At 36.8% G+C, this 23,086-nt stretch overlaps 1 protein-coding gene across 4 annotated transcripts in view; it reads right to left on the reverse strand.

Moving 5' to 3' along the window:
- TMEM117 (transmembrane protein 117) overlaps positions 1 to 23,086 on the reverse strand; it is a 589,216-nt gene that overhangs the window by 180,565 nt on the left and 385,565 nt on the right. For all 4 annotated transcript variants that reach the window (XM_033222348.1, XM_033222346.1, XM_033222347.1 and 1 more), the window contains one exon: positions 13,807 to 13,904. In XM_033222348.1, coding sequence (XP_033078239.1) covers positions 13,807 to 13,904 — 98 coding nt within the window. The remainder of the gene's footprint in view (positions 1 to 13,806; positions 13,905 to 23,086) is intronic.

Below are 23,086 nucleotides of genomic sequence, written 5' to 3' on the forward strand. Positions count from 1 at the left end.
TGTAGTCCCAGCTATTCGGGAGGCTGAGGCAGGAGAATGGTGTAAACCTGGGAGGCGGAGCTTGCAGTGAGCTGAGATCCCGCCACTGCACTCCAGCCTGGGCGGCAGAGCGAGACTCCGCCTCAAAAAAAAAAGAAAAAACAACCTTTCCTTACTATGTGTCTATGTGTTCACACACTGGGGCATTTTGCAGGGTGGAGGGTAGGAGGAGGGAGTGATCAGGAAAAATAGCTAATGGATACTAGGCTTAATACTGGGTGATTGAAATAATCTGTACAACAAACCCCCATGACACAAGTTTACCTATGTAACAAAACTGCACTTGTACCCCTGAACTTAAATTAAAAGTTAAAAGAAGAAGACTAGCACTAAAAAAAAGAAAAAGTTTTTGAATTCTTGGTTTATGACTTTTTATCAAGGTTCACACTTACCACTAAATAGTTTCAACACCTTCCTGGATCTACAATCACCAAAACATGTGATTTAGAGAATGTAGCATTCTAGAAAGATTTATATTGCTAGAAAGCCTAGTTTGTGAGATTTATATTGCTAGAAAGCCTAGTTTGTGGCATTATAGCACTACTTGCATTCAAGACCAGGGCAGAGATGTAATGGGGATTCTGTTTTGGAGCTATTAAGCCAATACATTATTCCTCGGTAGTTCCTCATTTCTAACATCTCAGAGCTGCTATATCAAGAGGCCTGACTGACCTGACCACAGAGGTGGAGAGAATAGGCAGGATGGACACAATGTAAAAGCAACTCCTGCCCATGAAAATGGAGGAAATATTCCCTTCCACCTAGAGGCAGCAAAAGAAGAACAGAAGAATGAGAAAGCCAGACAGCAAGGATCTTATTCCCCTATACCACCAGCATCTACTTTAAGGAGGGAGTGGTGATGTGCAGAAATGACAAGATTCACATGAAGGCACTCAATGTGCATCAGGGCTTCTCTGACTGTAGCCCATGGGAGATGGCAGGTCTCTCCTACAAAAGAATGATTATCACAGTCTAGGGCATTTGTAAATGGACATAGGTAGGCACAGAAGACTGAGAAAGCTCCAGATGCCTTCCTTTTCTCTCTGCCAATGTCACAAAGTCCTGCAGATGACCCAGAAGTTCCTGTAAGTGGATGCAAAGGTGATGAGAAGACTGCAGAGGCCTGGACTCAAAGACCCTTTAGGTCCCAACAGTCCAAGACTAAGTCCCTGGACTGTGGGGACCTTAAGGGAGGAGGAGGTGAGTGGAATTCACAACCAGAGACACAAGGCTAGGAATTAAAAGATCAAACAGGAGGCTGGACTTCAACCATCACTGTCCATGCATAAGGCTAAATGAACAGTTGAGATCATCAAAGATACACAGACTTCCCCTCCTCCATCATCATAAAGTCAAGAAGTCAAGAAGATGGAATGAAAGAGGGAGATCGGCCAGGCGCAGTGGCTCATGTCTGTAATCCCAGCACCTTGGGAGGCTGAGGCGGGCGGATTACCTGAGGTCAGGAGTTCAAGACCAGCCTGGCCAACATGGCGAAATCCCGTCTCTACGAAAAACACAAAAAACTAGCTGGGTGTGGTGGCTCATGCCTGTAATCCCAGCTACTCCGGAGACTGAGGCAGGAGAACTGCTTGACCCTGGGAGATAGAGGTTGCAGTGAGCTGAGATCGTGCCACTGCACTCCAACCTGGTTGACAGAGTGAGACTCTGTCTCAAAAAAAAAAAAAAAAAAAAAGAAAAAAAGAAAAGAAAAAAGAAAGAAGGAGAACTGAAAAACTAAACATTTATCCAAAATAGACTTAACCAAATAAGACTGAGTTCTCTGAAAGATACCATTTAGACTAAAAGTCTTGCAGATATCATTAATTACTAATCTAAAATTTTGTGATGAAGCCCTATATCCCACATTATAGCAGTTAGGTGGATGCTCATGAGGAAGACATGATCAGCTATAGATCACAAATACATTCTAACTTTTTGCATATTTGATATATCACTGTACTGAATAATATCAGTAAAGAAATAGTCCATAGTTAGAAGCTTATGCTAGGGCAAACACACTGGCTGTGTTAAGAGAGTAGTTGCTACAGCCTTGAGGTTTATGCATAAGTAGGCAACAACAAAATCTTCTGCTATAAACAACTGAACACTAATTAATAATTTGGGAGAAGGCCCCTTAGATGGCCTTCTCTTTTCTCTTTCTACTCTAACTAGGATATAGTCTTAAAAATTGGACCCAAATAGATACAAAATATTTATAAAGGTACAGCATTTTTATGGTACAGATGTACAGGGTCTTAACCTACATTCTATCAACATGACTTATCACTGACAACTTTAAGTTTCATCACAAGGTCAAGGTAATGTTTGTCAGATTTCTCTACTGTAAAGCTACTTTCCACCACTTTCCATAGTCTATTCTTTGGAAGCAAGTCACAAAGTTCAGCTCATACTCAAGGACTGAGGAGTTAAGCTTCACCATCTTCAGGACAGGAATATCTACATAAATTATGTAAATTCTTCTATACAGGAGATTTGTCTCTTCTTTCCAATTTACTTATTTATTTAATCATTTTTATCTAAGTATGAATTCATGAGTACTTGATAGTTTGGGTTATAATCTAATACTATGTAACTCATTTTGTTGACCAAATTTCTCTAGCTTTGGCCATTGAGACCTCTTTTGGGTTGACTCTTGCGTCCCTTTGAAATGCTCCATCATTCTGTTTTTTGAACACTTCCTTACTTTCTGACATGACATGATGCTTCAGGATCATCTTCTATATTCTCTACCCCAGATTTAGAATCAGTCATTTCTCCAAGGAGCCCTAGTTCCTTTTATTGGAGAATGATTTTATTGGAGAAAAATAAAATTTTTTTATTTATTTAATAAATAAAATCTGGGCAGTGGGTGTGCTCATTACCACTGAGGTATTACTCTATCTAAGCTCTTCCAGCAGATAGAGTGAGCTATATACAAACAAAGCTAAAATTATCCTTGTAACTATCCATCTTTCTACGTTAGAGTGAGCTATATACAAACATAGCTAAAATTATCCTTGTAACTATTCATCTTTCTATGTATTAAGATAAACATGAATTCATACTGATGTCTCTGACTCTAATCCAGTACCATATTGTTCATTATAGCCTGTCCCCAACCCCTTGCTTATCTGTAACTTCAGTCTTTGACAGTGAGAAATCTGGATTCTGTCATCTACCATTCATTTACTCATCAATCAATTCCAGCAAACATGTAAAGCAAGCTCAGAATTGTTAACTGATAACCCCATGAGAAATAACTCTACCAACTAATACAGTTGTGCATGTCTAGTTCCCTTCGTATTAATTCTTAAAATTCCCAGTCAGCACACTGTTTTCTAAAGGTACCTAAATTAGTATCTTTTTATTTCTCCACCTCCCATGTCATTAAATATCTTTCCAAAGATAGTGGAAAGACAGTGGCTAGATTGTGTTCTATGGAATGAGCATGCTAAAACTAATTTAATATTTTCTTAGGATGTTACTTCAAGTTTTTTTTTATTATTATTATACTTTAAGTTCTAGGATACATGTGCATAACGTGCAGGTTTGTTGCATATGTATACTTGTGCCATGTTGGTGTGCTGCACCCATCGACTCGTCAGCACCCATCAAACTCGTCATTTACATCAGGTATAACTCCCAGCACAATCCCTTCCCCCTCCCCCCTCCCCATGATAGGCCCCGGTGCATGATGTTCCCCTTCCCGAGTCCAAGTGATCTCATTGTTCAGTTCCTACCTATGAGTGAGAACATGCGGTGTTTGGTTTTCTGTTCTTGTGATAGTTTGCTAAGAATGATGGTTTCCTGCTGCATCCATGTCCCTACAAAGGAGACAAACTCATCCTTTTTTATGGCTGCATAGTATTCCATGGTGAATATGTGCCACATTTTCTTAATCCAGTCTGTCACTGATGGACATTTGGGTTGATTCCAAGTCTTTGCTATTGTGAATAGTGCCGCAATAAACATACGTGTGTATGTGTCTTTATAGCAGTATGATTTATGATCCTTTGGGTATATACCCAGTAATGGGATGGCTTAATCATTATACTGAATACTTCATATTTGTCCAAACACACAGATGACCTTAGACAAGGAAACAGTCTACCCAGAATTATATTATTTTAGAATACAAAGAACTTTAGATACCAACCATTCTTGCAATCAGTGCTGGAATGTTATCTCCCTAGTAGATGCTTTTAGCAGGAACACTGAACTCATTATTTTCCAAGGAGTAGAGTTATTATTTGAGTAGCTATAATGTATAGTATCTTATTACTTCTAGTGTCCTCCAATAAAATGCTGGACTTTTCTTGTGCTTAATATAGCCAACATTTAGGATATCAACTGTAATATTTAATTTCAACCTTGCAAATGTGTTTTAAAAAAATTAAGCCCTTGAAAACCCTGAAGATAAACAATATAAAAATAACAGCAATTGGCTTTTTATATGTGAACTTAAGTGAAGTTTCTGGTAATACATCATGTTTTATTGGCAAATTAAACTATACATTGTACATCTTTGTCTTGCTTAATCTCCATAATTGAGAGAAAATGATATACAATTATATCAAGTTAAACTACACAGAATGTTCTGATTGTTACTACTGACTTACAAGAATTGTTATCTCAATATCATCAGCAAATTATTTTAGTTTAGTTATCTAATCATCAGCAAACTCTTTCAGTTTCAATTTTCTTGATGCTTTCATACAAAATAACAACAACAAAGAATAAGGGAGGTAACGTGAAACAGTCAAAAGTCTACTAGACCAGGAATCAATAGCCCTGGGTGCTTACTGCCACAGGAACATCAATTTTGTGATCTTAGACAAGTAACTTATTTTTGTTTCAATTTCTTTGTCAATAACAAAAGGGTAATAGAACATAAGTAGATAAACTCCAACGGTTTCCTGGATATTTCGTCTTTCTTTACATAACCCAAATTCATTTGCAAGGAGAAAGAAATGGTTATAGTAAATACATTTGTTGAAAATATGATTAATCGGCCGGGCGCGGTGGCTCAAGCCTGTAATCCCAGCACTTTGGGAGGCCAAGACGGGCAGATCACGAGGTCAGGAGATCAAGACCATCCTGGCTAACACAGTGAAACCTTGTCTCTACTAAAAAAAATACAAAAAAACTAGTTGGGCGCGGTGGCGGGCGCCTGTAGCCCCAGCTACTCGGGAAGCTGAGGCAGGAGAATGGCGGGAACCCGGGAGGCGGAGCTTGCAGTGAACCCAGATCGCGCCACTGCACTCCAGCCTGGGCGACAGAGCCAGACTCTGTCTCAACAAAAAAAAGAGAGAAAAAGAAAACAAGAAAATATGATTAATCATTTTTAAATATGTTAAATATCTTAAAATCTTAGAATAACTGCAGCCATTCAGTGCAGTACTGTGCAGGCTCTGCCCAAACTGGAATCCCAGGTTCACTAGCTATGCGACTTAAACAGCAGGTTTTTGTCTTTAAAATACAGCTAATAATGATAATTACCATGTAGAGGGGCAGTGTGGATTAAAGGAAACAACGATTGTGAAAAGTCTAGCACCAGGAATACATGAAGCACTCAATGATAGCTGCTCTAGAATATAATTATAAGGATATTTCAATAGAGAGGTAATGACTGATAGGTAATATGTCTCCTATGTCTGATAGGTTAAATGTCTTCCTATGTCTGGGTGCAACAATTTGGGTTTGTTTGTTTCTCTTTTCTTGCCTAATTGCTCTAAGACTTCTAGTGCTATGTTGAAAAGAAGTGGGGAGAGTGAGCATCCTTGGCATGTTGAGAGGAGAAGTTTTCAGTTTTTTACCACTGAGTATGATGTTAGCTGTGGGCTTTTCATGTATGACCTTTATCGTGTTGAGGTACATTCCTTCTATACCAAGTTTGTAGAGTTTTTATCATGAAAAGATGTTGACTTTTGTCAAATGCTTTTTCTGTACTATTGGGATAACTGTGGTTTTTATTCTTCATTCTGTTACTGCAATGTATAATTACATTGGTTGATTTACATATGTTGAATCACCCTTGTATCCCAGAGATAAATCCCACTTGGTCATGGTACATGATCTTTTTAATGTGCTGTTGAATTTGGTTTGCTTATTTTATTTTATTTTATTTTATTTTATTATTTTGATGGAGCCTTACTCTGTCGCCTAGGCTGGAGTGAAGTGGCGCAATCTTGGCTCACTGCAACCTCCACCTCCCAGCTTCAAGCGATTCTCCTGCCTCAGCCTCCCAAGTATATGGGATTGCAGGCATGTGCCACCACGCCCAGCCAATTTTTGTATTTTTAGTAGAGATGGGGTTTCACCATGTTGGTCAGTCTAGTCTTGAACTCCTGAACTCAAGGGATTTGCCCACCTTGCCCTCCCAAAGTGCTGGGATTACAGGCATGGGCCACTGTGCCCAGTCTGGTTTGCTAATATTTTTAAACAATTGTTGCATCTCTGTTCATCAGGGTGTATGTTTCTTGTTCACTGTTGCATTCCCAGAAGGCCTAACACAATTGAAAGATATAAATATGAACAAATATATAAATAAGGTAAGCATGTATTTTTCTCTCACTTAATAGCAAATCTTTGTCCAGCTTACACATAGAGACATTGGTTCCTCTTTGGTTTCTGGAATATGAGTCACTTATATGCCCAGCCATTATAGACAGGTTTTATTTAACTTTTTGAGAACTAACTCAGAGATTGACTCATCTGATCCATGACACCTGCCTATAGATTCTACCTCTAGTTTGTCAGAAAACTTCCTTGGTGCAAAAACAAACATCAAAGCATTTCAACCTTCAATACACTTAATGCATTTATCCCTTATTCTAAAGAAAGAAGGCACTCACAAAGGGAGCTCTGGACAGCAGGGGAAATGAAGAAAAAAGATATTCTGAAAACAAGAGCTGGCACCACGTAATCAGCACTGCTGAGGGGAATTTGCGCTGGACCTGGGCAATGGCAGCAGTCTAATCCCAGAAAGAGAATGCTCGTCGGTGGGGTCTGTCTCAGGTCTCAACTTGTCTCAGAGGAACCCTCCCCTGTACTCTCCACTCCCTTAGTTTTGAAACATGGCTCAAAAAACAAATAATAATTCACTTTCACTTAATAATGGTAAATGAGTTGCTCCGTAGGGGACATCAAACTACTAGTTACTAATACTATTACCAAAACTTTTCTGCCTGTCATTTCCCCTGATTCTTAGGTCTCCATTACCTTATTGTATTTTTATGATTGTTATGTTACTCTCCATACCATATTTAATGTATATTAAGATAATAATCATTTGTTGATTAACTCTTCTCTGGTCAGAGGTAAACAACTAAGTTCCTTTTTTTAGACTTTAATAACTATGATATTCAAAGCAGCAAGAATATCAGCTGCTACATTTGTTTCTCAGTTAAGAATTAAGATAATTATAATTAAGAGATACCCCATCCAAACCATTACACTGGTAGAGAAAGTACTTTAAAAAATACACAACATTGCACATCCAAAAGAGAAAACATAAAATTTAATCCTATGAACCAGGATGGAACAGAGTACACAGCTGCTGTATACAGATACACACAGCAATACATTAGGAATATTTTGCTTTCCAATTTCTCTTGGAGCTTCCAAGTCATCACAGACCACAGTTTTACCAACTGCTTTGCCACTATAATACTCAAATACTATAATACTTGCCACTATAATACTCAGTAGTGCTCAGATTACCATCTTTCCAGTTTCCAGAATCAATTTCCTTGCCATTTGCTGCCCAGCCCTTAATACTCAAATTTCAGCTTTCCATTATGGCAGCACCCCATTTCTAGGGATGACATTCTGTAAACATCAGAATGGGTTATTTTATACTATAGTATCAGACAGTCCTTAAATCTCAGTGGATTATTTCTCACTCAAACTACAAGTCTGCAGTGTTATCAAGGATGCTTGCTTTATCCTGGTCATTCAGGGAACCCAAATGACAAGGGCTCCAGCTAGACACAGCTTCCACAATTGCAACTGAGAAAAGAGCTCCTTTTGGCTGAGAGTAGTGGCTCATGCCTGTAATCCCAGAACTTTGGGAGACCGAGGCGGGCAGATCACGAGGTCAGGGGTTCAAGACCAGTCTGACCAACATGGTGAAACCCCATCTCTACTAAAAATACAAAAATTAGCCAGGCATGGTGGTGTGTGCCTGTAATCCCAGCTACTCAGGAGGCTGAGGCAGGAGAATCTCTTGAACTCGGGAGGCAGAGGTTGCAGTGAGCCAAGATTGTGCCACTGTACTACAGCCTGGGCAACAGAGTAAGACTCTGTCTCAATAAATAAAAAAATAAAAATTTGCCTTGGTCAAAGCAAGTCATGTAATCAGAGGGGGCAGAAAGGTGAAATCCTCTTATATGTCAGGAATGTGAAGACCTGGAGTATTTGTGGAGCCCTAATGACCACTAGACCTCCCAATCCCTTCTTCCACCAATTCCTCTGCTAATCACAGAAGTCTGTTTTGTCTTATTTTTCTTTTTAAGCTAAGCCTTTGGGAAATATCATCCTAAAATGCTTCCCTTCAAAGGCATACAAATTGTGTCTCTTGAGAGTACACAAATCAGGGGAATAGAAGCTGATATGAATATCATATTATTTGTTCTTTATGTAGCTGTTCTTTTACTTCAGACACAAGTCAGTGAAAATGGTTGTTGGTAGAGCCTCTGAAAAATAGAAGAGCACAAGGCATTCACATAGCATTTAGATTCTTAGATCTTTGCTCTTTTTAATTATCAAAAGGGCTAGGAAAAGGGCTTTGGAAGAGACCTATAAATATTCCCCCCTTTCCACCTTTCAAATATAGTCACTATTGAGGTTCCCCTGCAATATGAAAGCCCAGGTGCTACAGCAGCCTCATCTTTGCACAATTGCAGAAAGAACTAGGAACCATTTTCTTCAAGGCAGAGACACCTATCACTGAAAATTAAGGAAGAACTCAGTTTCTGACAGGCGTTTGTGAGTTAAAGCAGCTACAAGTAGGTAAGAGATACGTTTACTAGAACAAAATTACATGTTGTGCTGCTCAAACTCCCATGCAGTCACACTGCAAGTTAAGAAAGATTTCCTTTGCAAAATTTTTTCTCCACCATACATTTTTTTTTCACACTAATCTCTCTTTCCTTAACTAAAGCAAAATCAAAAGAAAACATCCATTTTTGAGTGGGCGACACAAAGTATGTAAATACTGTCTTTTATTTAATCTAAAACCTCGCCAATGAGTTTTGTATTTTATCTCCTAGGGCTAAAAAAACAAAACCAAACCAAACACCAAATGCCCTTTTTACTTGCTAAATCCCTTTTATGTGAAAAGTATGAACAAAAAGGAAGATTTCTTTGCTTCCCGCATAATTTCTATATTCAACTTTTTCCATCAGCTTTTCCTTTTTTAAAACCATGAATACCGTTGTCAAGATAATCTAAATGTATAGAAATGGATAAAATGGGAAAAAGTTTTAAAGTGGCATTTAAATTGTTCTTCAGTTACTTTATGCAATGATTTGAAATACTACTTTTGATATAAAACAGTGAAAACAATCTCTCTAATATATTGCCTAATTATTAAAAATTTTACAGAAACAATGACTACAAAATGTGTGAATTTTAGTTTGCTCTCTAAGAATATTATTTGCCAGTGACTAATTAAATTATCATTTTTACAGCATTTAAACTACATTTTAGAATACCCACTGGGCTATGTTATCACATATGTTAAAAATAAACCCATTTGAGGCCGGGCGCGGTGGCTCACACCTATAATCCCAGCACTTTGGGAGCCCAAGGTGGGTGGATCACCCATGGTCAGGAGTTCGAGACCAGCCTGGCCAACATGGTGAAACCCTGTCTCTACTAAAAATACAAAAAAAAAAAAACTAGCCAGGCCTGGTGGCTTGTGCCTGTAATCCCAGCTACTCTGGAGGCTGAGGCAGGAGAATCACTAGAATCCAGGAGGCAGAGGCTGCAGTGAGCCGAGACTACGCCACTGCACTCCAGCCTGGGCTACAGAGCAAGACTTTGCCTCAAAACATAAAAAATAAAGCATTTGTAAGACACCAGTGATATATAGACCTGAGTGATAATGTTCAAAGAAAAAATCGTATTAATGGATTTCTCTCCTCTGAAACAGCAATCATGATTAAGAACAGCTAATGACAGCAATCATGGGGGCCTATATAATACATGGCTTACCCTAGCAAATAGTATACATGTGACCTTGATAACTAGCAGAGAACAGTCATCAATCAGCTACCTTTGAAGATACATGTATTAGTCCATTCTCATGCTGCTCTGAAGAAATACCTGAGAATGGGTAATTTATAAAGAAAAGAGGTTTAAAGGACCCACAGTTCTGCATGGCTGGGAAAGTGTCAGAAAACTTACAATCACAACTGAAGGGGAAGCAAACACGTCCTTCTCCACATGGCAGCAGGAGAGAAAAGTTCCAAACAAATGCGGAAAAGCCCCTTATAAAACCATCAGACCTCATGAGAACTCACTCACTATCATGAGAACAGCAAGGGGGTGACCACACCCATGATTCAATTACTTCCCACTGGGTCCCTCCCATGACAAGTGGGGACTGTGGGAACTACAATTCAAGATGAGATTTGGGTGGGGACACAGAGTGAGACCATATCAGTACACTAATAAGAAACATATGTAAACATAGTAAATAAATATTGTTTCAAGAGAGACCATCTTTAAACACATTTGATATTAGTTTATCTCCTTTCAAATTCTGACGTTTAAGACCCCTGTAGAGAATTCTGTAGGGAAGAAGGCTCCCAATAACTGTATGTTCTTCTTTAGCACCCTACCTAAACAAGAATTAACATTAACATTAATCATTTGGAAATGTGCACACTGACGTATCCTTTGTTCGCCTAGAACAAAGGCAGTCCTAGTGTAATAATTAAAAACTAGGCAGTCCTAGTGTAATAATTAAAAACTAGGGCTCTGGAGTCAGAGACCTATGCCTGTAACAATAGCACCTATCTTACAGGATTGTCATGATTAAATAAATAAAGATATAGGATGTAGAGTCTTTGGCCTACTGCCTCAAGTAAAACATACTATCAATACATATTTCTTATAATAATTATATTTATTATATTTATATTAATTATACACTTAATTATATTAATTATAATATAATTATTCACAAAAGCTATATGGGAAATTTACAAATAGGAAAAAAGATGGAGGTTACATAGTACCATAGGCCACATGTGACTCATGAAGATGAGGTGTGAATACCCATCTAAAAAATCATACTAATTTTCATAACAGTATTGAAAATCCATTTTTGTTTACCTGCTAAGAATTGAGTTCAAAATGTCATATATCTCCAGCAACATTTAATGATAGTGCTAAAGCACAAAAGATAAGATAGAGTGTATATTTTCCTCAAGTACTTAGTTACTATGATTTTTAAAGCATTTGCATTAAAAAAATCAACTGCCAGAATTAAATCCAAGAATAAACAGATTTTTTTTTCTCTTTTGTTTCAAAAGGCAGGTATACAGGATACTATACACCAGCACCAGCTATAATCAATTACAGTTGTCCCTTTATCTGGTGGGCATACATTCCAAGACCCCCAGTGGATGCTTGCAGTCCTGGATAGTATAAACCCTGTATATCCTATGCACGAACTTATTTTTCCTTCTTTACAATTGCAGGGATAGAAGATCCATTCTTACCATATTTCTTAGCATACAATATGTTAACCTCAGCGTATGATTTTTTTTTTTTTTCCTTATTAAGTAGAGAACTTTCACCTTTTCACTTAAAGGAAGCCATATTGCTTCTCTTCGGCTTAACCCAAATTGCCAGCAACAATACTCTTATGCTTTGGGGCTGTCACTATCTAAAATAAGGATCACTTGGACACAGCACTGTAATATCTTGACAATAGATCCGATAAGTGAGATAGCTACTAAGTAACTAAAGGGCAGGTAGCATCGACAGCATGGATAGACGCTAGACAAAGAGATGATTGATCTCCTGGGAGGGTATGAGTCTTCATCACACTACTCAGAACAGCACACAATTTAAAATTTATGTATGGTTTATTTCTGGAACATTCCATTTAATATTTTCAGACCACAGTTGACCGAGGGTAACTAAAACCAGGGAAACCATAGGTAAGGGGGAAATACTGTAGAACATTTGTGAGATGGTATCTCATTGTGGTTTTGATTTGCATTTCTCTGATGGCCAGTGTTGACAAGCATTTTTTCATCTCACACCAGTTAGAATGGCAATCATAAAAAGTCAGGAAACAACAGGTGCTGGAGAGGATGTGGAGAAAAAGGAACACTTTTACACTGTTGGTGGGATTGTAACCATTATGGAAAACAGTATGGCTCAAGGATCTAGAACTAGAAGTACCATATGACCCAGCTATCACATTACTGGATATATACCTAAAGGTTTATAAATCACGCTGCTATAAAGACACATGCACACGTATGTTCATTGCAGCACTATTCACAATAGCAAAGACTTGGAATCAACTCAAATGTCCATCAGTGACAGACTGGATTAAGAAAATGTGGCACATATACACCATGGAATACTATGCAGCCATAAAAAAGGATGAGTTCGGGTCTTTTGTAGGGACAGGGATGCAGCTGGAAACCATCATTCTCAGCAAACTATCACAAGAACAGAAAACCAAACACCGTATGTTCTCATTCATAGGTGGGAACCGAACAATGAGATCACTTGGACTCGGGAAGGGGAACATCACACACCGGGGCCTATTATGGTGAGTGGGGAGAGGGGAGGGATTGCACTGGGAGTTATACCTGATGTAAATGATGAGTTGATGGGTGCTGACAAGTTGATGGGTGCAGCACACCAACATGGCACAAGTATACATATGTAACAAACCTGCACGTTATGCACATGTACCCTAGAACTTAAAGTATAATAATGATAATAAATAAATAAATAAATAAAGAGCATTTAGTGCTAGAAAGTTGCCTTTCAGCACTGCTTTAGTTGAGTTCCACAAAAAAAAAAAAAAAAAAAGAACCTTTGTAAGTGTTAGTTTACATAACTTTTCTTGGGATTATATAATTATTCAATTGTATATTATATCATGTAGAATCACTGTGCTTGGGGAGTGTCCCACAGCCACGTGAAAGTGCCCTTCTTGCTGCCTCTCTATTTCTAACTTTTCTGTTTGAACTTGTTCACATACACATAAATAATGGTGACTTCACAAAAAACAAAGTTCCATAAGACATGGATTATTTTTTAATTTCAATGATTGGGCTGGAGAGCTAAAGGAAACTACATAAAGAAGAAATGCCAATGTAGCCGATGTGATTTGTAAAGAGGTTCCTTTTCTTTATCACTTCTCAGAGCAAAATCATATCCTGTCAAATATACTAGGCAATTTAGTATTTATAGGAGACAGTTTTATATATCAGATTTTACTGATGAAAATTACAGCTTGTCTTTGCTGAATCAAAAACCTACCTCCGGTCAAATCTTAAGTGTATCACTATATTAGCAAAACTTCTCTTTTATAAATGTGAATATACACAATATGTAAGAAGAAATTAATTCATAAAATAATTAGGATAATGGTTTTAATAGAGCATTAGTAGGTACCAAAAATGTCCCTCTAGATAGAATTCTGTATCTCTAAGGAAAATTACACCCAACTCAAGTCCTTTAGTGAATGAGGCAAGGCAGAAATAAGTAAGTGAAACAATTTCCTACCAGAACAAAGTGATCCTCACATTTCCTTTCTTCCAGAAAGCTCTTGCGGATTTTCCCCAGTCAGGATAGGGTTTGTCCTGAAGCATCATATCAGTGACCTGAAGCAATGAAAGGAACTTATTTAGCACTTTCAGAAATCTTAAAATCAGATTTAACTATAAGCCTATAATTTACATTCTATTGAGAATAGAATAAGTACACATTTTAACATTATAACATATGCAGAAACAAAAATTAGGATATACTTCATTCAATTAAAAACTCTAATAGTTTATTTGACTGTACTGTACATACAGAATAAGCACATTTAAAGTCATTCAACATGTCAGATATTAAGATTTTTTTAATATTAAGATTACCTTATATAAAGAAAGTACCTTTGAATATTAGTATCACCATAGAAACAAAGCATATGTAACAAATAAAATACTATATTCTTTAAAAGTTTGTCTAAATTCAAAACTCAAGCATTCCCTGATGTCTAGATTTTTAGTGATATCATTAATCAAAACATTATCTTCTCTTTTCCTCTTCCTTACTTCTTCCAACTATATGTGTGGTAAACTACTCGTACCCATTTTTATAGCATATTTATTCTAATTAGCTAGCATTCTCTCACCCACAATTCTATGCCTTCATCTAAAAATGTTCTTCCTCTTTTCCTCACCTGCACAGATTCTGCCCATCTTCTGAGGCCTAAGTCATATTACTACTGTGATGTCTTCACTGTTCTCTCCCACTTATAGAAAACTTGTGGTTCTTGACCCATCCTTCTCATGTCATGTATCACCTTCTACCTTCTCTTTTACTTACTTATATACTTTTTTCTCTCTTCACTAGGCTTTGAAATCCTTGATGGTGAAGCTCTTTCTATCCCTTCTAATGTCAAAGGGATTTTTATATACTAGACCAAAATATTTGCTCAAGAAGAAATGATAAAATAAATTAAGATATAAATACCTGTTTTTAAAGATCCATTAACAAAATACATTGCTCATTTACCACATCACATATTAATGATTTCAGCAGAAGCTCAAAGTATCATAAATAGTTAATCTATTAGAAAGGTATTTTAAAAATCCAATGAGGATGGAGAATAAATTTCCTTTAAAAAAGTGTTACATAAGTGTGTGTGTATGTTACACACACGCACGTTTCCCATTTCCAGAAAATCTGCCTTCCCTTCAAGAGAAGAGAACACTATTCCAATACTTATGATTTTAATTAATAATGTTCAAATTCAGACAAGATAGATTCAAAATTATGAAAACAGAAACGAAATGAGGTTTATTGCATTGAGTAAGAGAGATTTTCATCATCCACTAAAATAAATTTTTCTCTTGTGCTTAAAGCTTTATCATTGCATTTAAGTGTAGCTTTCAACAGTGGCCTTGATATGGGTGAAATTTAATCATTTATGATGAAAGATGGTGATTCAGTGGGGAGTCCTGTTAGATCAGTGACCCCTTCAATAGTACTGGACTCCCTGTAGAAGGCACATAAATTCTCAACAGGGGCATCCAAAATGGTCTCTGGAAACATTCACCAGCATGTCACTGCTTCATATGCTCACTTAGATGACACAATCAGAATGGTGGATAAGGATTCTAGTTTACAGGAAAGATCTGATATTAATTCTTCATATTATTTCTCAATGTCATTTCTATGAATAGAGTTCCCAACATTCTCTTGGTTGATGAGAACCAAAGATAGTCCATTCCCCTTCACTGAGTAACACTACAGATTTATGTAGGCTCTATCTAACATAGGGCCTACAATAATTTCACATGATGTGGCTTCATTGTTGAATAAAAAAAGATTCAACAATCATGCATGGTTTTAATATAAACTTTCAGTTTATTCCTTTTTAAACTGTCAATCACCATCAATGTGAATGCAACTAATATTAAGAATTCAAAAAGGAAAACATTTTTTACTTATTTTTAAAGGGAAACTAGTTCATCAATGATTTTTTCATGTTTATTTTCTTCTTGATCCTTTTAAATTACAGGATTATATTTTCTCACTCAAACTAATGCCCATGGATAGTATTTCCCATCAAAATGATTCATGATACTTATCAAAAGGAGTAAAGGGAAGATGATAGAATAAAAATTAACTATGAATCAAATGAATTACATTGTTACTGAAAAAAAATAAAGGTGAAAACAGAGAAATTTAAATCTCACATACTCCTAGGAATAAAAAGAGCTTTATATCATAACTCCTCTTGAGGAAAAAATTGCTATTTTTTCCAAATACAATTTCAGCCACTGTACCTTTATAACCTTCTTTAATAACAGGTCTCACGTCAAATATTTTTAACAAAACCTAAAGGTTACATGAATAAATACGTAAATAAATATTTCTTGTTGCATCAGACTTTTAAAAGATTTAATTAATTCTCTTCAGTAATATTTATCCTGTTCCAGAAATAATCAACATGGTAATAAATATTTCCAAGGAACAGAATGATTACTGGGTGGGTTTTATTCAATTTTCAATGTTTTCTCCAGGGCACTTTCTGGGAAATACTTATTATATTTTCTAGAAGGACGCAATCTGCTGCTGTATGACCAATTATTACAGCTGCATGTTTTGTAAAAATGACATTCAAGGATAAAGCATTTTCTCAGGAAAATGGTGAGATGAAGCAAAAAAAACATTCTTTCAGATGCTAGGCAGCTGATCTTTGTCACCTCCAGCTCAAACTCTTTATTTTAAGTCATATCATCAGATCAATGTCAGGTCACTCGCAGCTAAATTGGCAGGAGCAGAGACAATCATTAAAGGGATGCATTCCATAAAGAAAAATCCAATTATCTCCTGCATTAGAGAAATCAAATTCATTTCTGGTGTTGGTCAAGGACAGTCTTTGTGGGAAAAGATGCCGGAAAGGGAGACTAAAGACAATGCCATGAGGTTTCTGCGTAGCATAAATACATAAAACCTGTGAATGCCTCTCTCACAGGCAGGTATTAGAATTTGAAATTGCAAATCTTTCTATGCTAGGAGAAATGTGCTTAACTCTTTGAGTCTCAAAATCCTTCCCTTCCCCTTTCCTCTCTACTAGGTCCCTGTACAGAACTCAGAACCTCATTATGGCACTCACCACATCATGGCTTATCAGATAATCTTTTTCAGTAGAATATAACTTATTTGAGAACACAGATATTGTGCAATCTCAGCAAAAACATGCATTTTGAGGTTTAAAAGTCAGTAAATGATTGTTTAAAAAAACTATCTCTACAGAAATCTAAGTGAAATCTTTGCTTTCCTGTGAGGTGAGCCTGTATGATGCCGGTTAACAACAGCATGAATATAGCAATGATGACAGTTATACTTCACATTGGCTATACAGCTTCATGGATTACAAAGCTGTTAATGGAGTTTTCTTATTAAGCATCACAGCAGCTTTGTAAAGTAAGTCATTATTTTCCACCTTTTAGCAATGGAGGAAGAGAAGTCAATGAGGTTAAATAACAGAGCAAGGTCACCATCTATTATACCATTATGTGCACTATTTCCAGAGTCAGCCTGCCTGGGTTCTAACCCTAAATATATCTCTTAGTAGGTTTTTTTTTTTTTTTTAAATTTAGGACAATGTAATTAACCTCTCTGTGCCTTGTTTTCTTATTAATCACCTATGAGCACAAAATATATATATTAGCAGGTGGTATAATAATTATTGGTGTGTTATTGTTCATATCTGAGATTTCTATCCAGTCACTTTGCTTTATATCAGTAATATATCACACAAATGGATTTAGAGTCAAAGGATTTGACAATCTTTTCTATAAAGACAAGACTATCATATACTGAACTATTAGAAAATGATAGACATAATTTAATGTTACAGTATGATACAGTCTATAATTACTATTTAAAATCAAAGGGAAGGAGGTCACTGAATGCTGCAGTCTTCTAAGAGGGCTTCATAAAATACTTGTGTGACAAAACTGAGTATTAATTGACATTCTGTGTGATTCTCTACTTTTGCCATTCTTATCTTCTTAGCCTGATTACAAGCTAATTCCCATGCAGGTACTACATATATTATATCTAAAGTCATATTTGATATGGTTGTATGCTAAGCATGTGATACTCATGTAAAATATTGATTTATGAGGGCTACAAGGCCAAACTATGGCTATGTAGTGTCGCTCTTGAGGTAGCCACTAATTTGTAGAGTATCATTTAAGATAAACAAGTGTTATTCTATCAATAAACAAGCATATACATAAAGGATATTAATGAACATAATAGATAAAATTTTATTTGCTAGTATGTAATTTTATTTCTTTCTACTTAACAATATATTGACATCACTCAATATTAGCACATATAAAACTGTTGAGATAGCTTCTTCTTGCTTTAGTCATCCATCATGCCTTTTTAAAAATTGTTGTGCCTTTTATTTTAGGTTCAGGGAGTACACGTGCAGGTTTGTTGCATGAGTAGATTGTGTGTCACTGGAGTTTGGTGTACAAAAGATTTCATCGCTCAGGTAGTGAGCATAGTATCTGACAGGTGCAAGTTTTTGATCCTCACCCTCCTCTCACCCTCCCCACTCAAGTAGGCCCTTGTGTCTGTTGTTCCCATCACTGTGCCTCCGTATATTCAATGTTTAGTTCCCACTTATAAGTGAGAATATGCAGTATTTGGTTTTCTGTTCCTTTATTAATTTGCTTAGGATAATGGTCTCCAGCTGCATCCACGTTGCTGCAAAGGACATGATTTCATTATTTTTTATGGCTGCATAGTACTTGATGGTATTTATGTATTATATTTTCTTTATCCAGTCCACCACTGATAGGCATTTAGGTTGATTCCGTGTCTTGCTATTGTGAATAGTGCTGTAATAAACATCTATATGCATTTGCCTTTATGGTACAACAATTCATATCCTTTAGGCATATGCCTGCTGGGAACAGGCCCCCAAATCTGGCCATAAACAGGCCATGAGAAACTGGCCATAAACAAAATCTCTGCAGGACTGTGACATGCTCGTGATGGCTATGACGCTCACACTGGAGGTTATTGGTTCACCAGAATGAGGGCAAGGAAAACCTGGCCCACCCAGGGTAGAAAACCACTCACGGCGTTCCTAAACCACACACAATAGCATGAGTGACCTGTGCCATAAGGACATGTTCCTGCTGCAGATAACAAGGCAGAGCCTGTCCCTTTGTTTCCCATAAGGAATGCTTTTAGCTAATCTATAATCTATAGAAATAATGCTTATCACTGGCTCGCTGTCAATAAATATGTGGGTCAAACTTTGTTCATGGCCCTCAGCTCTGAAGGCTGTCAGCCCCCTGATTCCCACTCTGCACTCTAGTTCTATGTCTTTGTCTTAATTGCTCCAGCACCACTGGGTTAGGGTCTCCATGACCGAGTGGATGTCGCTATATGCCCAGGGATTGGTAGGTCAAATATTAGTTCTATTTTAAGTTCTTTGTGAAATCTCCAAACTGCTTCTCACAGTGGCTGAACTCACATTCCCACCAGCAGCGTATAGGCATTCATTTTTCTCTGCAGCCTAGCTGGCATCTGTCATTTCTTTTTCTTTTTAATAGCCATTCTAACTAGTGTGAGATGGTATCTCATTGCAGTTTGATTTGCATTTCTCTAATGATTAGTGACGCTGAGCTTTATATATATATATGCTTGTTGGCCATGTGTGTGTGTTCCTTTGATAAGTGTCTGTTCATGTCCTTTGCCCATTTTTTAATGAGATTATTTGTTTTCTTGCTTGTTGATTTATTTAAGTTCCCTATAAATTCTGGCTATCAGACCTTTGTCACATGGATATTTTGCAAATATTTTCTCCTATTCTGTAGTGTATTTATCTGTTCTCACACTGCTAATAAAGACATACCCCAGACTGGGTAATTTATAAAGGAAGAGGTTTAATGGACTCACAGTTCCACATGGCTGGGGAGGTCTCACAATCATGGCAGAAGGCAAAGGAGAAGCAAAAGTATGACATACATAGTAACAAACAAGAGAGCTTGTGCAGGGGAACTCCCATTTATAAAACCATCAGATCTCGTGAGTCTTATTCACTACTACCAGAACAGTATGGGGGAAACTGAATCCATGATTATCTCCACTGGCACCTCCCTTGACATGTGAGGGTTATTACAATTCAAGGTGAACTTGGGTGGGCACACAGCAAAACCGTTATCACATAGGTTGTTCATTTACTCCGTTGATAGTTTATTTTGCTGGGCAGAAGCTCCTTAGTTTAATCATGTCCCACGTGTCCATTTTTGTTTTTGTTGCAATTGCTTGTGGGAACTTCATCATAAAATTTTTGTCAATGCCTGTGTTCAGAATGGTGTTTCCAATATTTTCTTCTAGGGTTTCTATCATTTTAGATCTTATATGTAAGTCTTTAATCCATCTTGAGTTGATCTTTGTATACAGTGAAAGGGGTCAGTTTCATTCTGCATATGGCTAGCCAGTTATTCCAGCACCATTTATTTAATAGGAAGTCCCTTCCCCATTGCTTGTTATTATCAACTTTGTTGAAGATCAGATGGTTGTAGATGGTTATAGGTGTATGGTTTAATTTCTGGGTTCTCTAACCTGTTCCATTGGTCTCTGTATTTGTTTTTGTACCAATATGCTGTTTTGGTTACTATAGGTTTGTAGTGTAGTTTGAAGTCAGGTAGTGTGATGCTGCTGATTTTGTGCTGTTTGCTTAGGATTGCTTTGGCTGTTTGGGCTCTTTTATTGTTCCATATGAACTTTAGAATAGACTATGGGTAATTCTGTGAAAAATGGTAGAAATAGCACTGAATCTGTAAATTGCTGCAGAAAATATGACAATTTTAACAATATTGATTCTTCCTATTCATGAATATAGAATGCTTATCCATTCATTTGTGGCATCTCTGATTTCTTTCAAAAGTGTTTTCTAATTCTCATTGTAGATATATCTTCCACCTGCCTGGTTAGCTGTATTCCTATGTATTTTTTCTTTTTGAGGCTATTGTGAATGAGCTTGTGTTCTCGATTTGGCTCTCAGCTTGGACATTACTGACATACAGAAATGCTGCTGATTTTTGTACACTGATTTTGTATCCTGAAATTTTACAGAAGTTGTTTATCAGTTTAGGAGCCTTTTAGGGTTTTCTAAGTATAGAATCATATTGTCTGTGAAGACAGAGAATTTGACTTCCTCTCTTCCTATTTGGGGGTCTTTTATTTCTTTCTCTTGCCTGATTGCTTTGGCTAGGAATTCCAGTACTATTTTGAATAGTAGTGGTGAGAGTGGGTATGCTTTTCTTGTTCTTGTTCTCAGGGGGAATGCATCCACATTTTGCCCCTTAAGCATGATGTTAGCTGTGGGTTTGCCATAGATGGCTTTTATTACAGAATATACATTCTTCTCAGCTGCACATGACACATACTCTAAGATCAACCATATGCTTGGCCATAGAGCTATTCTCAACAAATTCAAAAACAGAAAAATCATACCAACTACACTCTCAAACCACAGAATAATACAAATAAAAATCAGTATCAAGAATATGTATCAAAACCATACAATTAAATGAAACTTAAACAATCTGCTCCTGAATGACATTTGGGTACAGAATGAAATTAAGGCACAAATAAAAAGTTCTATGAAACAAATAAAGACAAAGAAACAGCATACCAGAATCCCTAGGACACAGCTAAAGCAGTGTTAACTGGAAATAGTGCTAATCACCTACATCAAGTTAAAAGGGTCTCAGATTAACAACCTAACATCACACCTAGAGGGCTACAAAAACAAGAGAAAACCAACCAAAAAGCTAGCAGGAGAAATGAAGTAACCAAAACCAGAGCTGAAATGAACAAATTTGAGACATGAAAATCCATACAAAAGATGAACAAAACAAAAAGTTGGCTCTTCAAGAGAGCAAACAAGATTGATAGAGTACTATTCAGATTAAGTTAAAAAGAGATTTAAATCAACACAATTAGAAATGACAAAAGGGACATTATCACCGTCCCCACAGAAATACAGAAAAACCTTAGAGACTGTTGTAAGCATTTCTGCATATGAAGGCAGAAAAACTTGAAGAAATGGATAAATTCCTGAAACATATAACTTCCCAAGATTGAACCAGGAAGAAACTGAAACCTTGAAAAGACTGAAGCAAATTTCAACATGGAATCAGTAATAAAACTTCCTACCAACAACAACAACAACAAAGGCCATGTGTGGTGGCTCACCCTTGTAATCCCAGCACTTTGGGAGGCCAAGATGGTCAGATCACCTGAGGTCAAAAGTTTGAGACAAGCCTGGCCAACATACCAAAACCCTGTCTCTACTAAAAATATGAAAAAAAAAAAAAAAAAAAAAATCCGGGCGTGGTGGTACACACTTGTAATCCCAGTTACTCAGGAGGCTGAGGCAGGAGAATTGCTTGAACCCTGGAGGCAGAAGTTGCAGTGAGCGGAGATCACGACACTGCACTCTATCCTGGGCAACACAGTAAGACTCCATCTCAAAAAAAGAAATAAAAAAAATGCTACCACTTCCAAAAAAGTACTGGACCAGATGGATTCACAGCCAAATTCTATCAGACATACAAGAAGAGCTAGTACCAATCCTACTTAAATTATTCCAAAAATCAAGGAAGAGGAATATCTCTGTAACTCATTCTATGAGGTCAGCATCATTGTCATACCAAAACCTTGAAGAGTCACAACGAAAAAAGAAACCTGCAGGCCAGTATCCCTGATGAACATACACACAAACATCTTCAACAAAATACTAGCAACCAAATCCAGCAGCATATCAAAAAGCTAATCTGCCACAATCAAGTAGGCTTTATTCCTAAGATGCAAGTTTGGTTCATTATATGCTAATCAATATATATGATCCATTTATTGGATCACATGAACAGAATTAAAAACAGTTACTACATGATCATCTTAATAGATGCAGAAATGGCTTTTGATAAAATTCAACATGCCTTCACGTTAAAAATACTCAAAAACTAGGCATCAAAGAACCAACATACTTTTTTATGTGTATTCTTCTAAAATATGAAAGGTTTCTATTTTGTTCTAAGTATTATCTTTATATTTAAACTTCATTTAGGCATGTATTAATATTTCCTATTTATTTAGATTTTACTTACTCCATACTATGAGCATGGATAGGAAAATTTTATTTCTGCTTCCTCCCGCTCTGTCTTCTTTCCCCTCACTACCCTATTTTATTATTTTTCCTATTAACATATTTAACTCTTTGAATATCTTATATTCCTATTTT

Source organism: Trachypithecus francoisi, unplaced genomic scaffold (genome assembly GCF_009764315.1).
Source record: "Trachypithecus francoisi isolate TF-2019V2 unplaced genomic scaffold, Tfra_2.0 Lachesis_group11, whole genome shotgun sequence".
NCBI classification, from domain to species: Eukaryota; Metazoa; Chordata; class Mammalia; order Primates; family Cercopithecidae; genus Trachypithecus; species Trachypithecus francoisi.